Source organism: Moschus berezovskii, chromosome 1 (assembly GCF_049115385.1).
Source record: "Moschus berezovskii isolate FMDL1 chromosome 1, NW_MosBer_1.0, whole genome shotgun sequence".
Taxonomy (NCBI): domain Eukaryota; kingdom Metazoa; phylum Chordata; class Mammalia; order Artiodactyla; family Moschidae; genus Moschus; species Moschus berezovskii.
Genome location: NC_142460.1, coordinates 25,300,755 through 25,316,631, shown reverse-complemented (window position 1 = coordinate 25,316,631; position 15,877 = coordinate 25,300,755). Strand labels below are relative to the sequence as shown.

General features: G+C 41.8%; 1 protein-coding gene across 2 annotated transcripts in view; it reads left to right on the top strand.

Annotated features, from left to right (window-relative positions):
* Nucleotides 1-670: 670 nt before the first annotated feature.
* MAP3K7CL (MAP3K7 C-terminal like) overlaps nucleotides 671-15,877 on the top strand; it is a 49,636-nt gene continuing 34,429 nt past the window's right edge. Inside the window, exons 1-3 of one of the 2 annotated variants that reach the window (XM_055421692.2) lie at nucleotides 671-918; nucleotides 1,451-1,504; nucleotides 2,973-3,081. In XM_055421692.2, coding sequence (XP_055277667.1) covers nucleotides 1,469-1,504; nucleotides 2,973-3,081 — 145 coding nt within the window. In that variant the 5' untranslated portion in view covers nucleotides 671-918; nucleotides 1,451-1,468. The remainder of the gene's footprint in view (nucleotides 919-1,450; nucleotides 1,505-2,972; nucleotides 3,082-15,877) is intronic. The other variant, XM_088835995.1, reaches the window with a different exon arrangement.

Below are 15,877 nucleotides of genomic sequence, written 5' to 3'. Positions count from 1 at the left end.
TGAGTTTGGGTGAACTCCGGGAGTTGGTGATGGACAGGGAGGCCTGGCGTGCTGTGATTCATGGGGTCGCAAAGAGTCGGACACGACTGAGTGACTGAACTGAACTGGACTGAACTGAATATTTGTTTATCTTTCATTATTTACACTCCAACATCCAACTCTTCTGAAGTACTTCTGACCTCCAGGTTGATGGTATTAAAAAGTTTGGACAGTTTGAACTCTCCCTGTCTGTTTACCATCGACTCTCCTTGAGGGGTCAGTTGCATCGTAGATGGGATCAAGTCATCAAGCCCAACAGCAGCTCAACCGCAGCCCTCACGTTCTTCCGCAGAATCATCGCTCTGTCATCTCCTCCGCGTCGGTCGGTGTCCCGTCCAAGTTGGCTGGGTCTCGGGGAGCCGATTGGAGTGGCCGAAACATTTTTGCTGACTGCAGTCATGCTCTCTCGGCCCGTTTGCTGGAATAGACACAGACACCGGTTGGGCCGCGCTGAAGACATTCCTGTCTTGTGAAGCAAGTCTGTTTGTATTTTAGGTTTGCCAGGACTAATGAATTAAAACATTTGGACGCTTTGCAACTTGCTGTTTATCAATGCCTCTTGACAGGAGGAGGGTTTTTCTTTTGCGCTTGCTTTTTCTAGAAGCATGACAACATCCTGGCTGCTGGAGAGGCAAGGAAAGGAGAGAGGGGTCGTGGAGGCAAGCAGAACAGGGAGAGGCCCCGTGGGACGCTGGGGTCTGGGGGACAGCAGGTAGCAGCGAGCCGCCCTCCCAGCTGTCACTGCTGCTCAGATTGTCACGCTGCTATGTGGCAGGTGCAGCCTGGTCTGCCACTAGGTCTCTACTCCACAAAGGCAGCGACCGGCCAAGGCAGTGGCTGGCCCTGGATTACTCGAGTCCAGACACTCGACTAAGTGAGGTAAGGCGACAGGTGTGAAAGGCCAACGAAACGCTCAGAGCTCCAGCAACTTCACCAAAGCTCTGCTACCGCCCCGAGGAGGAATCAGCCCATTTCCCCCAGGCGGTGTGATGAAAAGGCAAGTGGGTGCAGGGGCTGACACCGTGTGGAACTCCAGATCCACCCAACTTTGCCGCCAGCCAGCCTCTGGGAGGCAGACAGATGTTCTCCTTGTGTGGAGGGGAGGGGCTCTAATTAGCTGTGTTGATCAATTTCACTCTCCCCCACCCCTCAGCTGGAAACCCTGCCAGGGATCTATCTACAAAACCCCCGGAGGCAAATTTCCACCCCTCGTGGCTTATGTCTTGGTGCAGAAAAGCACTGGGAGATTTAGCCAAAGGAGGAGTGAAGCTTTTCACCCTCAGATGTTCCGATAATACGGTTTGGTGATGGTACAGGGTGTGACGATAAGAGTTTTTCTTTTGGCTGCAACTTTAAGGGGATTTTTATTGTTTGTTTTGTTTAATTTGAGACAGTCTGTTCTATTCCCTAGGAACAGGTGGCTAACGAGATGGTTGATTCTAACCAGACGAGACTACACACAAATGTATGTCAGAGCTAAGATAAAGCAAACTTTCAGTCAAGTAACAGTGATTTTATATTACCCTTTTCTTGAGTCGAATGTTTCATGTTAATACTTTTTTCTAACTTAGAATGACATGACTTGGAGTGCTTTATGGTTCGTTGCTACTTGTAGTGTTAAATGAATGGGCCAACTATGATTCTAACTGGGTGATAAACAGTTGCTGGTTTTTCTCCAAAGCTATATTAGGTGTTTAATATAAGTCTGTTCTCTTTTCATGTACTGGGTAAGATGATTCCATATGTATGTATGTCTAAATATACATATATATATGCATTTGCTTTGACTCTATAAATAATTGTAAAAACAAAATTAGGTTTTCTAGAACACTATTTTTAGATAGAGAAAAGTTATGGGAAAGAATCAGAAACATTGCTGTGAGAAAATGCCCTGCTACAGCAGTTCCCAGAATCTCACTAAGGATGGCTAAATAGATGATTTATATTTTGCCATTTTTAGAAACATTTTCCTTAAAATATCATTCAGAGTTTTTGGTTTACTGTCTCCATGAGAAGGAAAATAGAGGGCTTAGGGGGATGCTTGATTAAAAATAGAGATGTTAAATATATGGGTTTAAATGACAAAGATATCGTGTATTTATAATAACATATTTTCCTAGTTCCATTGAATAAAAATAATCGAATATCTTTGTTAAAATGTATTTCGGCTAACTTATTTTGACAAAGAAATATTCAAATATTTTCACCCACCCCAACCCATCTTATCTGTAGTATGTTTTTCCATTCATTTCTATCTTAGTTTATTAATTCCATGATAATTTAGTAGGTGGGGTGAAGTATGCATAGGATGTTTTAGGATTTGTCTTTTGCTTATATTATATGTTGTCTTTTGCTTTTATCATATCTACTTTAGAAATGTTTGATAGACTTATAGGTAGTTAATCAGCTATTTAAAGCACATACTATTCATAATATAACAGGGGAATGTCTTTAAGTAGTCTTTGGTATTGAAATAATTAAGTAGTCACTGAAATAATTCCATGATATGATACTCATTTGTTACCACTCCCAGATCAATAATTCAGGTCCAATTTAGGCTTCTGAGTGTGAAGAACTGTCTGATGCCTTATTAAGATTCTTTATCACCCTCAATTAAAAATAAAGCACTATGTAAGACCTCAAAGGGCCAGGGCTGGACGGGTCAGTGTAGGGGATATTAAAAAAAAATGAGGTGGGTGGCAATTTTGCTCCATCCTGTAAATCTCATTCTAGATGTATTTCCAAAGCAATTTTTTTTTTTTTATAAACCAGAAAAAGAATTTTAAATGGAGCAGGTGTAGGGAAAGGAAGCTAGGAGCTAGAAACAGCTTTAAAATAAGAAAACATTGCTTACTAATTTTCTTTTCTAATTTCCAAAGGGCTCTTGGGACAATGTTGGATAAAGTGACCATGGCTCTCTCTTGTCCTTGCAGCTGGAAGACCCAGAGGAAGGCCAAGGCTCAGGTGCCCACATGATCAGCACAGCCAGGGTACCTGCAGATAAGCCAGTACGCATTGCCTTCAGCCTCGACAATGCCGCAGGTATGCTCTGCTCTGAGGAAAAGAGCCCCCCTTACCACCACCCCGCCTGCTGCCTTCTTACCATCATCTTTTCCACGAAGGGTATTTAAAAATGCATGCCTGGGGAATTCCCTGGTGGTTCAGTGGTTAGGACTCTGCACTTCCTCTGCAGGGGCCAGGGGTTTGATCCTTGGTCAGGGAACTAAGATCTTGCATGCTGCATGACCTAAAAAAAGACCATGCCTGGTATGACCCAGTGATGGGGAGTATGATCTTTTTCATCATGCATTGTTGAAGTATGGCTCCCAGAAATCCCTCTGGTGATATTACCATCTCCAAACATTGGGTGGTTCGAGCACATCTCTTTTTCACTTTCTCCGTTTTCGCTTTCTTTTATTATAAAATTCATGGAGCTATAACAATTTCCAAGGAGAGCAAATTATGTCATTGTTCAAACCGCATGAGGAAACGTGTGCTAAGAGCTGGCAGTTGGCTAGGTAAGATAAAAATATCATTGTCCTGGTTCCAGCAGCATTTCCTGAAGCCCAGTTCCAAATACTGGTTTCTTGCTGGTGCTCCCACACTTCCGGCTAAATAAACAGACTCCAGCGGGAGTGATGAATGGGACAGGTGACGCGAACCCTCTTGAAATAGTTCGGTCTGAGGTGAGGCTGCCACACTTAGAGCCCTGTGTCATGGCTTCCTTCAGTGACCTCTTAACACGCATATTCAGTTGCACCTCCTTTGAGAGGGGACCCCAGGTGGTGTGAGGTCACAGCCGTGAGGAAGGGAAGGCTTGGGTTTCTTCCACTGGCATCAGCTTTTGCTTGCAGTCTGATGTCATTCGTTATAGTCACATAATCATACACTTTAAACCATATCATCATTTAAACCCTAGATCTTCTGAGAATTGATTATTTCCTTCCCTCCTTTTCTTCCTTCCTTCTTTCTTACGGTGCTCCTGGGGGAAGGAACACTTTAAAAAGTCATGATTGAAAGGGGACAAAGTAATACAGAGTAAGGATCTGACTCTGTGATGTCTGACATTACATAGCCCATTCAGACTTGACTATGAGTGTGCAGTCGCTCAGTCATGTCTGACTCTTTGCGCCCCCGTGGACCGCAGCCCACCAGGCTCCTCTGTCCATGGAGTTTTCCAGGCAAGGATACTGGAGTGGGTTGCCATTTCCTACTCCATCAGACTTTACTAGACTGCATTATTATGGGGGTAACAATTACCCTGGGGTTCCTGGACTGTGCAATCCCCAGTGGCAGATTCTTTCAGAGGTAAAAGAGGTGAAGCCTTGATTCTTCATCATCTACTCTTCTGACACTTTTCCATGGCTGCTGTTATGCTGTATTCCCACTCAATGTTGCCCTGAAAGACAATGGTGAAGGGAAATCCTCCCAACTGGCGAATCAACCCATCCCAACTTAGAAATGACAATAACTATCAATTGCATTTGTCTTTTCATTCAGTTCAGTTCAGTCACTCAGTCGTGTCCGACTCTTTGCGACCCCATGAATCACAGCACGCCAGGCCTCGCTGTTCATCACCAACTCCCGGAGTTCATTCAAACTCGTGTCCATCGAGTCGGTGATGCCATCCAGTCATCTCATTCTTTGTCGTCCCCTTCTCCTCCCGCCCCCAATCCCTCCCAGCATCAGAGTCTTTTCCAGTGAGTCAACTCATCGCATGAGGTGGCCAAAGTATTGGAGTTTCAGCTTCAGCATCAGTCCTTCCAAGGAGCACCCAGGTTTGATCTCCTTTAGATTGGACTGGTTGGATCTCCAAGGGACTCTCAAGAGTCTTTTCATTAGACTTTCATTTATACTATATCTGATCTTTGGAATAACCATGCTACATACCTATTAGTATTCTTAATTTTCAGAGACAAAGATTGAAGTCCAGAGACCACACTGTTAGTAAATAACAGAGTTATGATTTAAACTCACATCCCTGGACTGGACTGTTTAAACCCTCTCCACTATTCCAAGCTGCATCTCTAAGAAGAAAAAGAAAACTACATGCGTAGGGAGGAAGAGTCTGTAAGAACTCTCCGTACTTTCTGCTCGATTTATCTATAAACCTAAAACTGCTCTGAAGAATAGTCTCCTGTTAAAAAGAAAAACCAAACAAAAAAAAAGAAAGCTCCTTCGTTTTTATGCATTTCTTAAATGCAAGATTTTGAGGAATAACACGTGCTTGACTGGCTGGGTCTCAAGACAGACACATGTAAACCCAAACTCCAGGGAGAAGGAAAATATACAATTTTCTTTCTTGTGCTTGTGTTCCACATGAGCAAGACAAGTCCTGTTATAATCAACAGAGTTATAGGGAAAATGTAGTATATAGAGCTTGTTTGTTCTAAATAGTATGATTATGTCATAATTTGGGATGACGCAAATAAATGTTCCCTCATTTTCATTTTAACAAAATTTATGTACAGAAAAGAGCCATGGAGAGAGGAGGCTCTTGCTCTCTGGGTTGCACGAATAGGTTCTTCCTTGAAATACAAGATGCACAACTTGTAATTAATTTACCACCATCTTTTGAGCACTGAGAATTCCTGCATATTTTTCATCAGTCAATTTTGATTGGTTTGTTGCAATCTCTTTCAAATGTCCCAAGAATGTTCACTTCTGAAATTCATGATTTTTTTGATATGGTAGCTTCCAATAAGGGTTGTCATTTATTTCAAGTAATTCCTGCCTTTTACCTCTACAGAAGGACGCTTATGAAGTTTTATGAACAACCTTCTAAAATTAAATTTTAAAAAGGATCAATGGATTCCCATAGATCTAGAAAAGGCACCTAACTAGAGAAACCAAGACAGGAGTTAGAGTTCCCTGTTTCTCGATCTTTCTTAGAATAATCACTGGAGAGCACTCATCAAAAATGTATGTTCCGTGGCCCTCCTCCTACTGCAGTAAGTTCAGACTGAAGCCCCAAAAACTGTATTTCCCTATGCACCTGAAGTTACAAGTGTACGGAAAGATGCTTTTCAGACACTTGGGGACACTCCCTCTGAATTCTTGAGTGAGGAGTGTGTGGAGTGTCACGCCACGCAACACTTGCCATCACACGCGCTGCATGCCTTTTGAATTCCAGAGCATGTGGTCTGTAGACCACACATGTAGGGGGAAACAAAGGAAAACATCTCATTTATAATAAGTGAGAAAACCAAGCAAACTTTAAAAAAGTAATTCCGTATTACTGCATTTAGTAGGGAGTAAGGAGAGTCCACGAGAAAAGGAGACATCTTTGTCTGTGAATGTTGACTTGTTCATGTCTCATGAGCCTCGTGCAGTGCTTATTCCTCTAGTCATCTTTAATTTTCCTTCATATTTTTCTGAGACAATTTAGTGTAAAAGTTAAGGGCCTAGGGCTTTGGAACTAGTGAGGGGTGGTTTCCACATTCATTTCCATCACTGTTTGTGTGATCTTGCATAAATCACTCAACTTTTCTGAACTTCAGTTTCCCACATGTGTTTAGTAATAACTCATAGAGTTGTTGGAAGAATTAAATAACACTATATAGATAAAGGGGGCTCCCAGGTGGCTCAGTGGTAAAGAATCTGCCTGCAATGCAGGAGATGTGGGTTCGATCCTGGATGGGAAAGATCCCCTTGTTAAGGAAATGACAACCTACTCCTCTATTCTTGCCTGGGAATCCCCCTGGACAGAGGAGCCTGGTGGGCTACAGTCCATGGGATTGCAAAGAGTCAGACATGATTTAGTGACTAAAACAATAACAGCAATGTAGATAAAGCGTTTAGCATCATGTTTGATACGAATTAAGGACTAAACTAGCCCCTGTGTTTATGATGACTGATTCTGGAGTATTAAGCAAAGTATAAACCATGAAACAGCTGTATGTTTCACCTACATCTCACAGTTCTGCCTCATGTCGAGGTAGGGTTTACAGGATAAATGAGCTGCAACTATTTAGCGACTCCTTATCCACCTGGTGGATTGTGGGTGTCTCGCTTCTGCTCTTGTTAATTAGCTGAGCTTTACTTACTTTCTGTATTTCCAGGGCTCTGTCAAAGTCTGGTGGGCTGTGCAACAGAGAAGTACAATGAGATCTCCTATGGGTTTTAAAAGGAAGAGAGATTTGCGGAAAAATCTGTCACCCAGAGCAGATGGGTACAGCTTCTTGGAAGATGTGATAGTCATCCTGGGCTTGAAGGCAGGTAGGGCATAGAAAGAGTGTAGGAAAGATACCATTTCTGGAAACTAGGTGTAAAAAAAGGAAGCTACACATCTTCTGGGGCTTCCCTGGTGGCTCAACAGGAAAGAATGTGCCTGCAATGCTGAAGATGCGGATTTGATCCCTGAGTTGGGAATTGATCCCCTAGAGAAGGAAATGGCAACCCATTCCAGTATTCTTCCCTAGGAAATCCCAGGGGCAGAGGAATCTAGTAGGCTATAGTCCAGGGGGTTGCAGAGAGTCGGACATGACTTAGTGACTAAACAACAACAACAACAACACATCTTTTAACAATTCTTCTTTTCTCCTTTAGACAGAAATCATGAGCAAAACCTAAGTCAGAAAAAGCACAGTTTGTTCAGGAAATTCTTAAACTCTTTTCAACTGGAGCAGAGGTCTGAACTATGGAAGAGTAACCTGACATTTACTAAGCCCCTCTGAGCTGGGCATTTTGCTGGAGTCTTGTGTAGAAAGTTTGTTTGCAGTTCAGTTCAGTCGCTCACTTTGTTTTAGATAGCAGTAAACTAGCATTACCAAGTCAATCTTCAGAGTGCAATGAAAGAGCTTGTTTTGATCAGAAGCAGCAGAGTGTCAAGAATTCTTGAGCAAGGGAGTAATATGATGAAAATGGTAAGTGTTCAGTTGAAATAGCCTGGAATGTGAGGATATGAGAGAATGGAAGAGGCTTCTTATCATGGCACACAGATAAAGTGCTGAAAGCCTGGATTAGAGAATGGGATGGGATGACTGAATTCAGAGTACATTTTGAAGGAAGGGTTGGAAAGACTTGGTGACAGATTGGCCTGGGAGATGAGGAATTGATCATTGATAGCAAAATGAGCCACAAGTCTCCAAAAAGACTATGGACCTCCAAGGGGTTAAATAAAGGAAGTCTGTTTTTAGGGGAAAAAAAAAAGCTTTAAAAATACAATCACCATTTTTAGCCTAACATTAGAATGCTTTATTAAGTAATATTTAGCTAACCGTAACTGCCAGAGACAGCAATGCTTGTCTTTCTTTTTTTTTAAGAATATATTTTATTGGAACGTCCTTGGCAGTACAGTGGTTAAGACTTTGTCTTCTGATGCAGGAGGTGCGGGTTTGATCCCTGGTCAGGGAGCTAAGATCTGACATGGCTCTGGGCCAAAAAACCTAAGTCATAAAACAGAAGCAATATTGCAACAAATTCAATAAAGACTTTAAAAATGGTCCACATCAAAAAAAAAGAATCTTTAAAAAATTTAATTTAAATTTATTTATTTGGCTGTATCGTGTGGCTTTGTAGGATCTGGGAATCTCAGTTCCCAGACCAGGGATCAAACCTTGGCCTTGTACAGTGAAAGCTTGGAGTCCTAACCACTGGACTGCAAGGAAATTCCCAGCAATGCTTGTCTTTAGTAAACTAATGATATAATTTGTATTGCCTCCAAATTTCTAATTCCAAGAGTTGACTTTCTAAACAGGGACTTTCATGGAATCAGTTTTCCTCAACAGAAAATGTGCAGACGAGAAATATGGATCACATCTTTTGGGTTATTAAGGAGAATAACCTGGCCCTTCTCCAATTAGAATTTTGACTCTGATGGACATGAGGTTTTGATATTAATTACTTGAGAATTTTCCTTATCTTCAATGGAGCCAAAGTCTGGCACACTTTGAAAAAAATCTAGGCCTTGGCTTTAAAAAAAAATTTCTTATTATTACAGTCAGAAATACTTCTTATTTTGAGTCAGAGATATAAGCCCAAGCTCATAGCTTTCAACATTTTTTTTTTAATCTGGGTATGATTTCATTAGAAGATATTTAGTTAAAAAAATCAAGACTCACTCTGTTTATGTAAACTGTTTTGTCCCCACAAACCGGGTGTTTTGTATGACAGTGGGAATTATGTGGAGTAGCTGAAACAACTATCCTTGAATCCAATTTAACTGGATATTATACGAATGTCTCTTTGGAAGCAAGATTTACACATGCAAAACTAGCTCTCAGCAAAATTGTGATACAGGTGAAGTGTCTCTTGTCATTGTTTCCTTCCTTTGACTTTTTCTATCTTTGGTACCTTTTGGTGTTATTTCTCTTCCTCCTCAGGGTCCCAAAGTTTCCATACTTTCTCTTCACATTTCAACCCTTGTTTTCAGGAAAGACTCTGGAAAACCTCATTCATGGTAAGCAATTAGTAAATGTCACGACTGACCCTTTTATCTCTCTTGGTGTGTTTGTGCGTATCCATGGGGGAATCAGTAGGAAGCCTAAGGATCAAGTTCCCACGGGAATTCTACCAGCTAGCTTGGTAAGGGTGGCATTTGAGGACGTGGTCTGGGTGAGTCTCTTTGCATTTTCCTGAGACACGTTCTGTCCCAATTCTGACCCTACTTTGAGTTCATCTCTGCATGAGCTGACAACAATCAGCTGAAAACCACTCAAGCTCTTAGAAGTGGGGGCATGATCTCCTATATTTATATTCTTTTCAGCAGCAGTCCCCAAGCTTTTTGGCACCAGGGACCAGTTTTGTGGAAGACGATATTTCCACAGAAGGAGGGGTAGGTTTGGGGATGATTCAAGCACATTACATTTATTGTGTGCTTTATTTCTATTATTATTATGTTAGTTCCACCTCAGATCATGAGACTCTGGATCCCAGGCGTTGGGGATCCCTGATCTATACAGCACAGAGTTGAGAACCTAGTAGAACTTAATAAATACTATAAGATCTATAATACCATATCTATAACCCCTTTGAGTTCGTGCTTCTGATACCAGGTGAAGATTTTTTGAGATACAGCTGGATTTATTGGTTGGAATCTGTTATTTAAGGCTGCAAAGAAAAGATCAGAATGGAAATGAATGCTTATGGAATTCCTGGGTGCTTTTATTCGTACTATCTCATCAATTTAGTCCAAGTGACAGTTCTGCTGAAAAGATGTTATTATACCCATTTTACAGAAGTGGAAGTGTTGGCTAAGGAAGGTTAAATAACTTGTGGAGGTGCTAGTGGTAAAGAAATCACCTGCTAATGCAGCAGACAGAAGAGATATGTGTTTGATCCCTGGGTCAGGAAGATCCCCTGGAGGAGGAAATGGCAACCCACTCCAGTATTCTTGCCTGAAGAATCCCTTGGACAGAGGAGCCTGGTGGGCAATAGTTCATGGGGTCTCAAAGAGTTGGACATGACTGAAGTGACTTATCACGTAGGCACTCTAATCAAGCAGCTGATATAAATAATGGGAAGGGAGTCAAAGCCAGGCCCTTGGGGTTAATTTTGCTTTATTACCCATTTAGAGGTAGGGTCCAGGTGGCACAATGGTAAAGAAATCACCTGCTAATGCAGCAGACGGAAGAGACGTGTGCTTCGATCCCTGGGTTGGGAAGATCCCCTGGAGGAGGAAACGGCAACCCTCTCCTGTATTCTTGGCTGGAAAATTCCATGGACAGAGGAGCCTGGCAGGTTATACTCCACGGGGTCACAAAGAGTCAGACACGACTGAGCGCACGCAAGGAAAGAAGGAATCCAAGTAATAAAAGAATGAATGTTCCTGTCAGCAAATGGCTTCCCTAGTGGTCCTGGGAAATGATGAAGGCAAGTTAGTTCTGGTACGTTTTCATAGAGTAGGAAAGAAGAAAGGGAGAGGTAGTGGTGTGCTGAGAAATAAACATTTCCAAAGGGCTCTTGAAACACATGTTTCTGAATGAGTGACTATGTTTCTAAGCTGAAAGTGAAAGTCAAGTTGCTCAGTCATGTCTGACTCTTTACGACCCCATGGACTGTAGCCTACCACGTTCCTCTGTCCATGGGATTTTCCAGGCAAGAGTACTGGAGTGGGGTGCCTTTGCCTTCTCCAGGGGATTTTCCCAACCCAGGGATCGAACCTGGGTCTCCAGCATTGCAGACAGGAGCTTTACTGTCTGAGCCAACAGGGAAGCCCGTTTCTAAGCTAAATAAGTCCAAAAATTCTTTAAAAAGGATAAATCAATAAGATTCACAAAATGATGGCTACAATAATAGTGACTAGATGAGTATTTCATAGAAACATAAAGTCTATGTTTAATCAGGTCTCTCCATGCAGAGAAATATCACTCAGTCTGTTTGATATATGATCTTGTTTGCCTGATAGTTTTAGGTACTGGTTAAGGTAACATGGTGATTTTTACTAATTGACAACCTACTAGGTTTCATACCAAAGCTGTACCTTTATCCATATCCGTATATCTGTCCTAATTTTATGGGCCCTGAAAATTCAATGTGTATTAAAGCAGTCTCATCTCTAATGTTTAACAGTCAGAAAACAAAATTTAAAAAAAAGGATGAAGTGTTTCAAAATGATATGATGCTCTAACAAGAACCAAGCTATCTATAAATCTTAAAATAGGATTTTGATGTATTAGTAATGTGAGTAGGCCATCCTGTATCATTTATTTATTTCTAAAAATAATGTGAATCTTTATTTAGATTTCAAATGAAAGTACTCAAAAGACTTTTCATGTGTAAGTTAAAAAAATTTTTAAAGCATTATTTTATATAATGTTTGCTTTGATAGGGAAGTAAAGAGAAACCCTTTTCAAATTCAGATTTGAATGAAGAGATTAAACCTTAAAGACCCGAAGTTATGGCCACACCAGGAAAATCTTTAACTTGGCATAGGGTGAGTTAAATTACATAGAGCACTGAAATACTCTAATTCAGTAATTAGAGTCGGTGATCTTGATCTTACCTGTTCTCTTTGGAATATTCAGATGATGAAGATAATACCCTTAATCCCCACCATTATACATATACGGACACATGCCTGCACGTGCGCGTACACCCACACATACACACCCACACATAGACATGCACACACACACAGACACACACAGACATACACAGACACACACACACACACAGACACACAGACACACAGACACACACACAGACATACACACAGACACCCACAGACACACACACAGACACACACACACCCCCTTCTCTCTCCATTACAACTTTGGCTGAGTTTATGGTGAAAAGATGGAAAGTAAACGCGATTATGTTAAGCATTCATTATTACTGTTGATTATTTCCTGGGTGCTAGGCTTTAGGCTAAACGATTGACATATGAATTCCTTTACTAATAATAAATTTCTGAGACAGAGAATGTCACACCCATTTTGCAGAGGAGAAAACTGAATCTCTAAGAGACGTTGATCTTCCATTCTCACCACTTAAAGAGTGGCCAACTTGAGATTCAAATGCACGTCTGTCTGTCCTACCGAGTGGCACTGACCCATGTCCTTAGTGGTTAGGAGTCTTCACAGGCAAACAGTCACCAGGAAAGGTTTTGGATGAGCCTCTGCACTGTGGTCACTGCCCAAACTCTTGCCTCTCTAGTGTCAACTTGCCCCTGATGTATCTTGAAAGACAGTCTCCTAGGCACCAGCGCCAGGGGTCGTCCTGTAGGTAGGACAACAATTTGTGGAGGCACAGTGCAAAAATTCTGGGGCTCTTTGTTAAAAAATTACTAAGAATTTCAAGACAGCATACACAGATCATTAAACCAAGTGTGGACCGCCTGGGCGAAGGGCAATTGCGATTGTGCAGGTGCATTCCCTGGAAGCCGGCTCTGACTGCCTGACGTGTAGATGCATTGAATGGATTCTGTGCCAGCTGGCTCTCAGTTTCTTGGTTGGGGAGTGGAGTGAGGCTTGGGAATATTCTCTGAGCATGACTTCTTCCTCTCCTGAGGTCATCTTCTCTGGGTGGAGAGTTATACTTGTTTTACCAAGGATTTAGAGTTTGGAAGGATAGCTAGACTTAGTTGTATGTAGGATTGGGGGCACAGGGGTTGGCGGGTAGGGGGAGATGGTTGACTCCAGAGTCCAGTCAAGATGTTTTCTAGAGCAGTTGTTCAAACACTGGTTCATAGACATGCTTTGGTTTTGATGAAGTTTTCCTCTCTGATGTTAAACAAAAGAAATAAGAACATGGTAGTGTGTGTATGTGTGATTATGTGTGTCTATAAAGCTAGCTTTATCCAATGTTATTGTTGTTGAGGGGCTTCTGTGGTGGCTCAGATGGTAAAGAATCTGACTGCAAGAGGACGCCTGGGTTCCATCCCTGGGTTGGGAAGGTCCCCAGAGGAGCCTGGTGGGCTACGGTCCATGGGGTCGCAGAGGCAGACACAACTGAGTGGCACACACACACCACACACAAGGGCACAATTCCCAGCGTTTTGGGGAATGTGTTCCTGGCTCATGAAGTACAAAAGTATGGGAAACTGGAGCAGAAGGTGAGGAGGCGCAGGCAGCGTGAGGGGAGCCCTGGACAGGGTGGCACCGCCTGTGAGACTCCTTTCCCTTCTTGGGGCCCTTTGTCTTCAGCTCTGCCCTGAGAATCTGGGACCAGATGATTGCCCAGTCCCTTCCAGCTGCAGCATTCTCTGAGAGCTCTGGCCGCATAGCTCTAATTACTAAATATCAGCGAGGATTTGGGTTACAGACCCAGTGGGTCTTGCTTGTCCCATTCATGGAGAATCACAGAGCAGATAGTTTAAGGAAATCTGAAACAGAATCACCACCGAAGCAATCCAACAGCTGCTAAATAGAAGCTTAGACAAGCCCATCATAAAATGTACTATGGTATGTCATAATGGTTGGGATACCAATCAAAAGTTCTATCTTAAGTACCATTGACTCAGTCACATTGTGCTTGCAAAACAGGCAGTGAACATCTGTTTATTAAAAAAAAACGTCTCTTTCATTCTTTCCTTTATCTTTCATCCTTTCATAAATTCCTGGGGCTACCTTTTGCTTGATCCATCAAGCCCACAGTGCCATTTTAAAAAGGAAGCCTATGAATTATTTTCTTAGAGCATTAAAAATGCGATAAAGTGGTGTGCCAGTGGAGCACAGAACCTCAGTCCCTGCCTTGAATGTAATAGGTATTCAATGAATATTTGGTAAATAAATACATTTTAAAAGATGTACTTGCATTCTGATTTTTATCACATTATATACATATCTAGCAGCTACTATCCTTTTTTTTTTTTAACAAAAGCCAAATTTGCCAAAAGGGTGTCTTACATAGCTACTGTACACTCTACTTTGTGCTTCTGGAATTGTCAAAACAAACCTGACTGCACTTAGGAACTCCGATCTGATATCACTGTCAAAATGTTTTACAGCGATTTGGCCAAATGTTTGTGGAACAGCTGTGCTACTAGTCTGCCTGAGTCATTTTTCTTCTTTCATTTTGGCCCGATCCAGTGATTCATTATTCTGCTTTTAGAATATTTGCCTATTTTTAAAACCAGTCAGAGAAGGCAGCCACTGTTTAAAAGTAAACACACCACACATCAACTTGGAGCAGCTTTGTAAGCAGCTTTGCAAGCCCTGAAATTTCTGGCTGGCAGGGATGCCAGCTAAACCAGATGGCATCAGGGAGCGAAATACAGGACTGGCTTTCAAACACGGTCGATTCCTTACATCTGTCTTTGGTTTTCTTGTTTCCGTTGTCATTTCCTGCTTGGATTAATCCAGCCCAATCCATTCCTTAACAAAAATCTTGCCTTTATTTTCTAAAATATTTCTGTGTCTAAAATATGTCTATCAATTAGACTTTTTTTTCAACTCTAGGAATTCAATCTTAAGCCTTTACTTATCTGCAAAATTGTCAACTTGGTTCCATATATGCGCTTCTATCATATATGGTGTGAGTATCAATAATGACAGATTTTTATAATGGGCTTTATTAATCCTGAGTCATACCAGATATTTGCTATTTAGTAATAAAGATGAATAATTCCCCTCTCCCCTTTTTATAGTTAAGCAGGAAGGAGCATGACTTCACTGGAGCAAGGTGGATTAAGTCCCAGGAAGCCTTGAGTTCCATTCCTGGCTTGTCTTTTAGAATTCTAAATGCACTGTCTGCTCTGGTACTTCATAGGAGTGGTTTCTCCTCCTAACAAGTGCCCACTCATTTATGACTATTAGGGTTGGGGTGCCAAAGTAGAATAGGTTCCCATTTACCCATGCCAAACAGTGTTGCTGGCCTTGAGCTCCATGAGCTGAAATAATCGTGATTTGTGTTATTGCTCATGTTTAACCTCTGTGCGGGGCTTCCCTGGTGGCTCAGACAGTAAAGAATCTGCCTGCGGTGCAGGAGGCCTGGGTTTGCTCCCTGGGTTGGGAAGATCAGCTGGAGAAGGGAATGGCTACCCACTTCAGTATTCTTGCCTGGAGAATTCCTTGGACAGAGGAGTCTGGCAGGCTCTAGTCCATGGGATTGCAATGAGTCGGATGTAATTGGGCAACTAACACTTTTCCGTTTTGAGTTATTGATGTTTAATGGAAGTAAATTTAAATGAACCTTAAAAGCAAAATCTGTTTTACAAACGATAGGTTTTATAATAAAGGCTACCTCCAAAGAATCAATAGAAACAAGTGACTATTTCTTTTTTAAAAAACTCTGTTTATTGTCCAATTCTTTGCGAATGATGAGATGGATTGAAAAAGTTACAAAATATTGGGCAGAAGTTGTCACTTCTTAGTAGGAAGAGTCCATTCAAAGGACCAGGGGACTGACTGTCCTCATTTCACAGTGAGACGGCACGCCAGCCTGCAGTGAGGGTCTT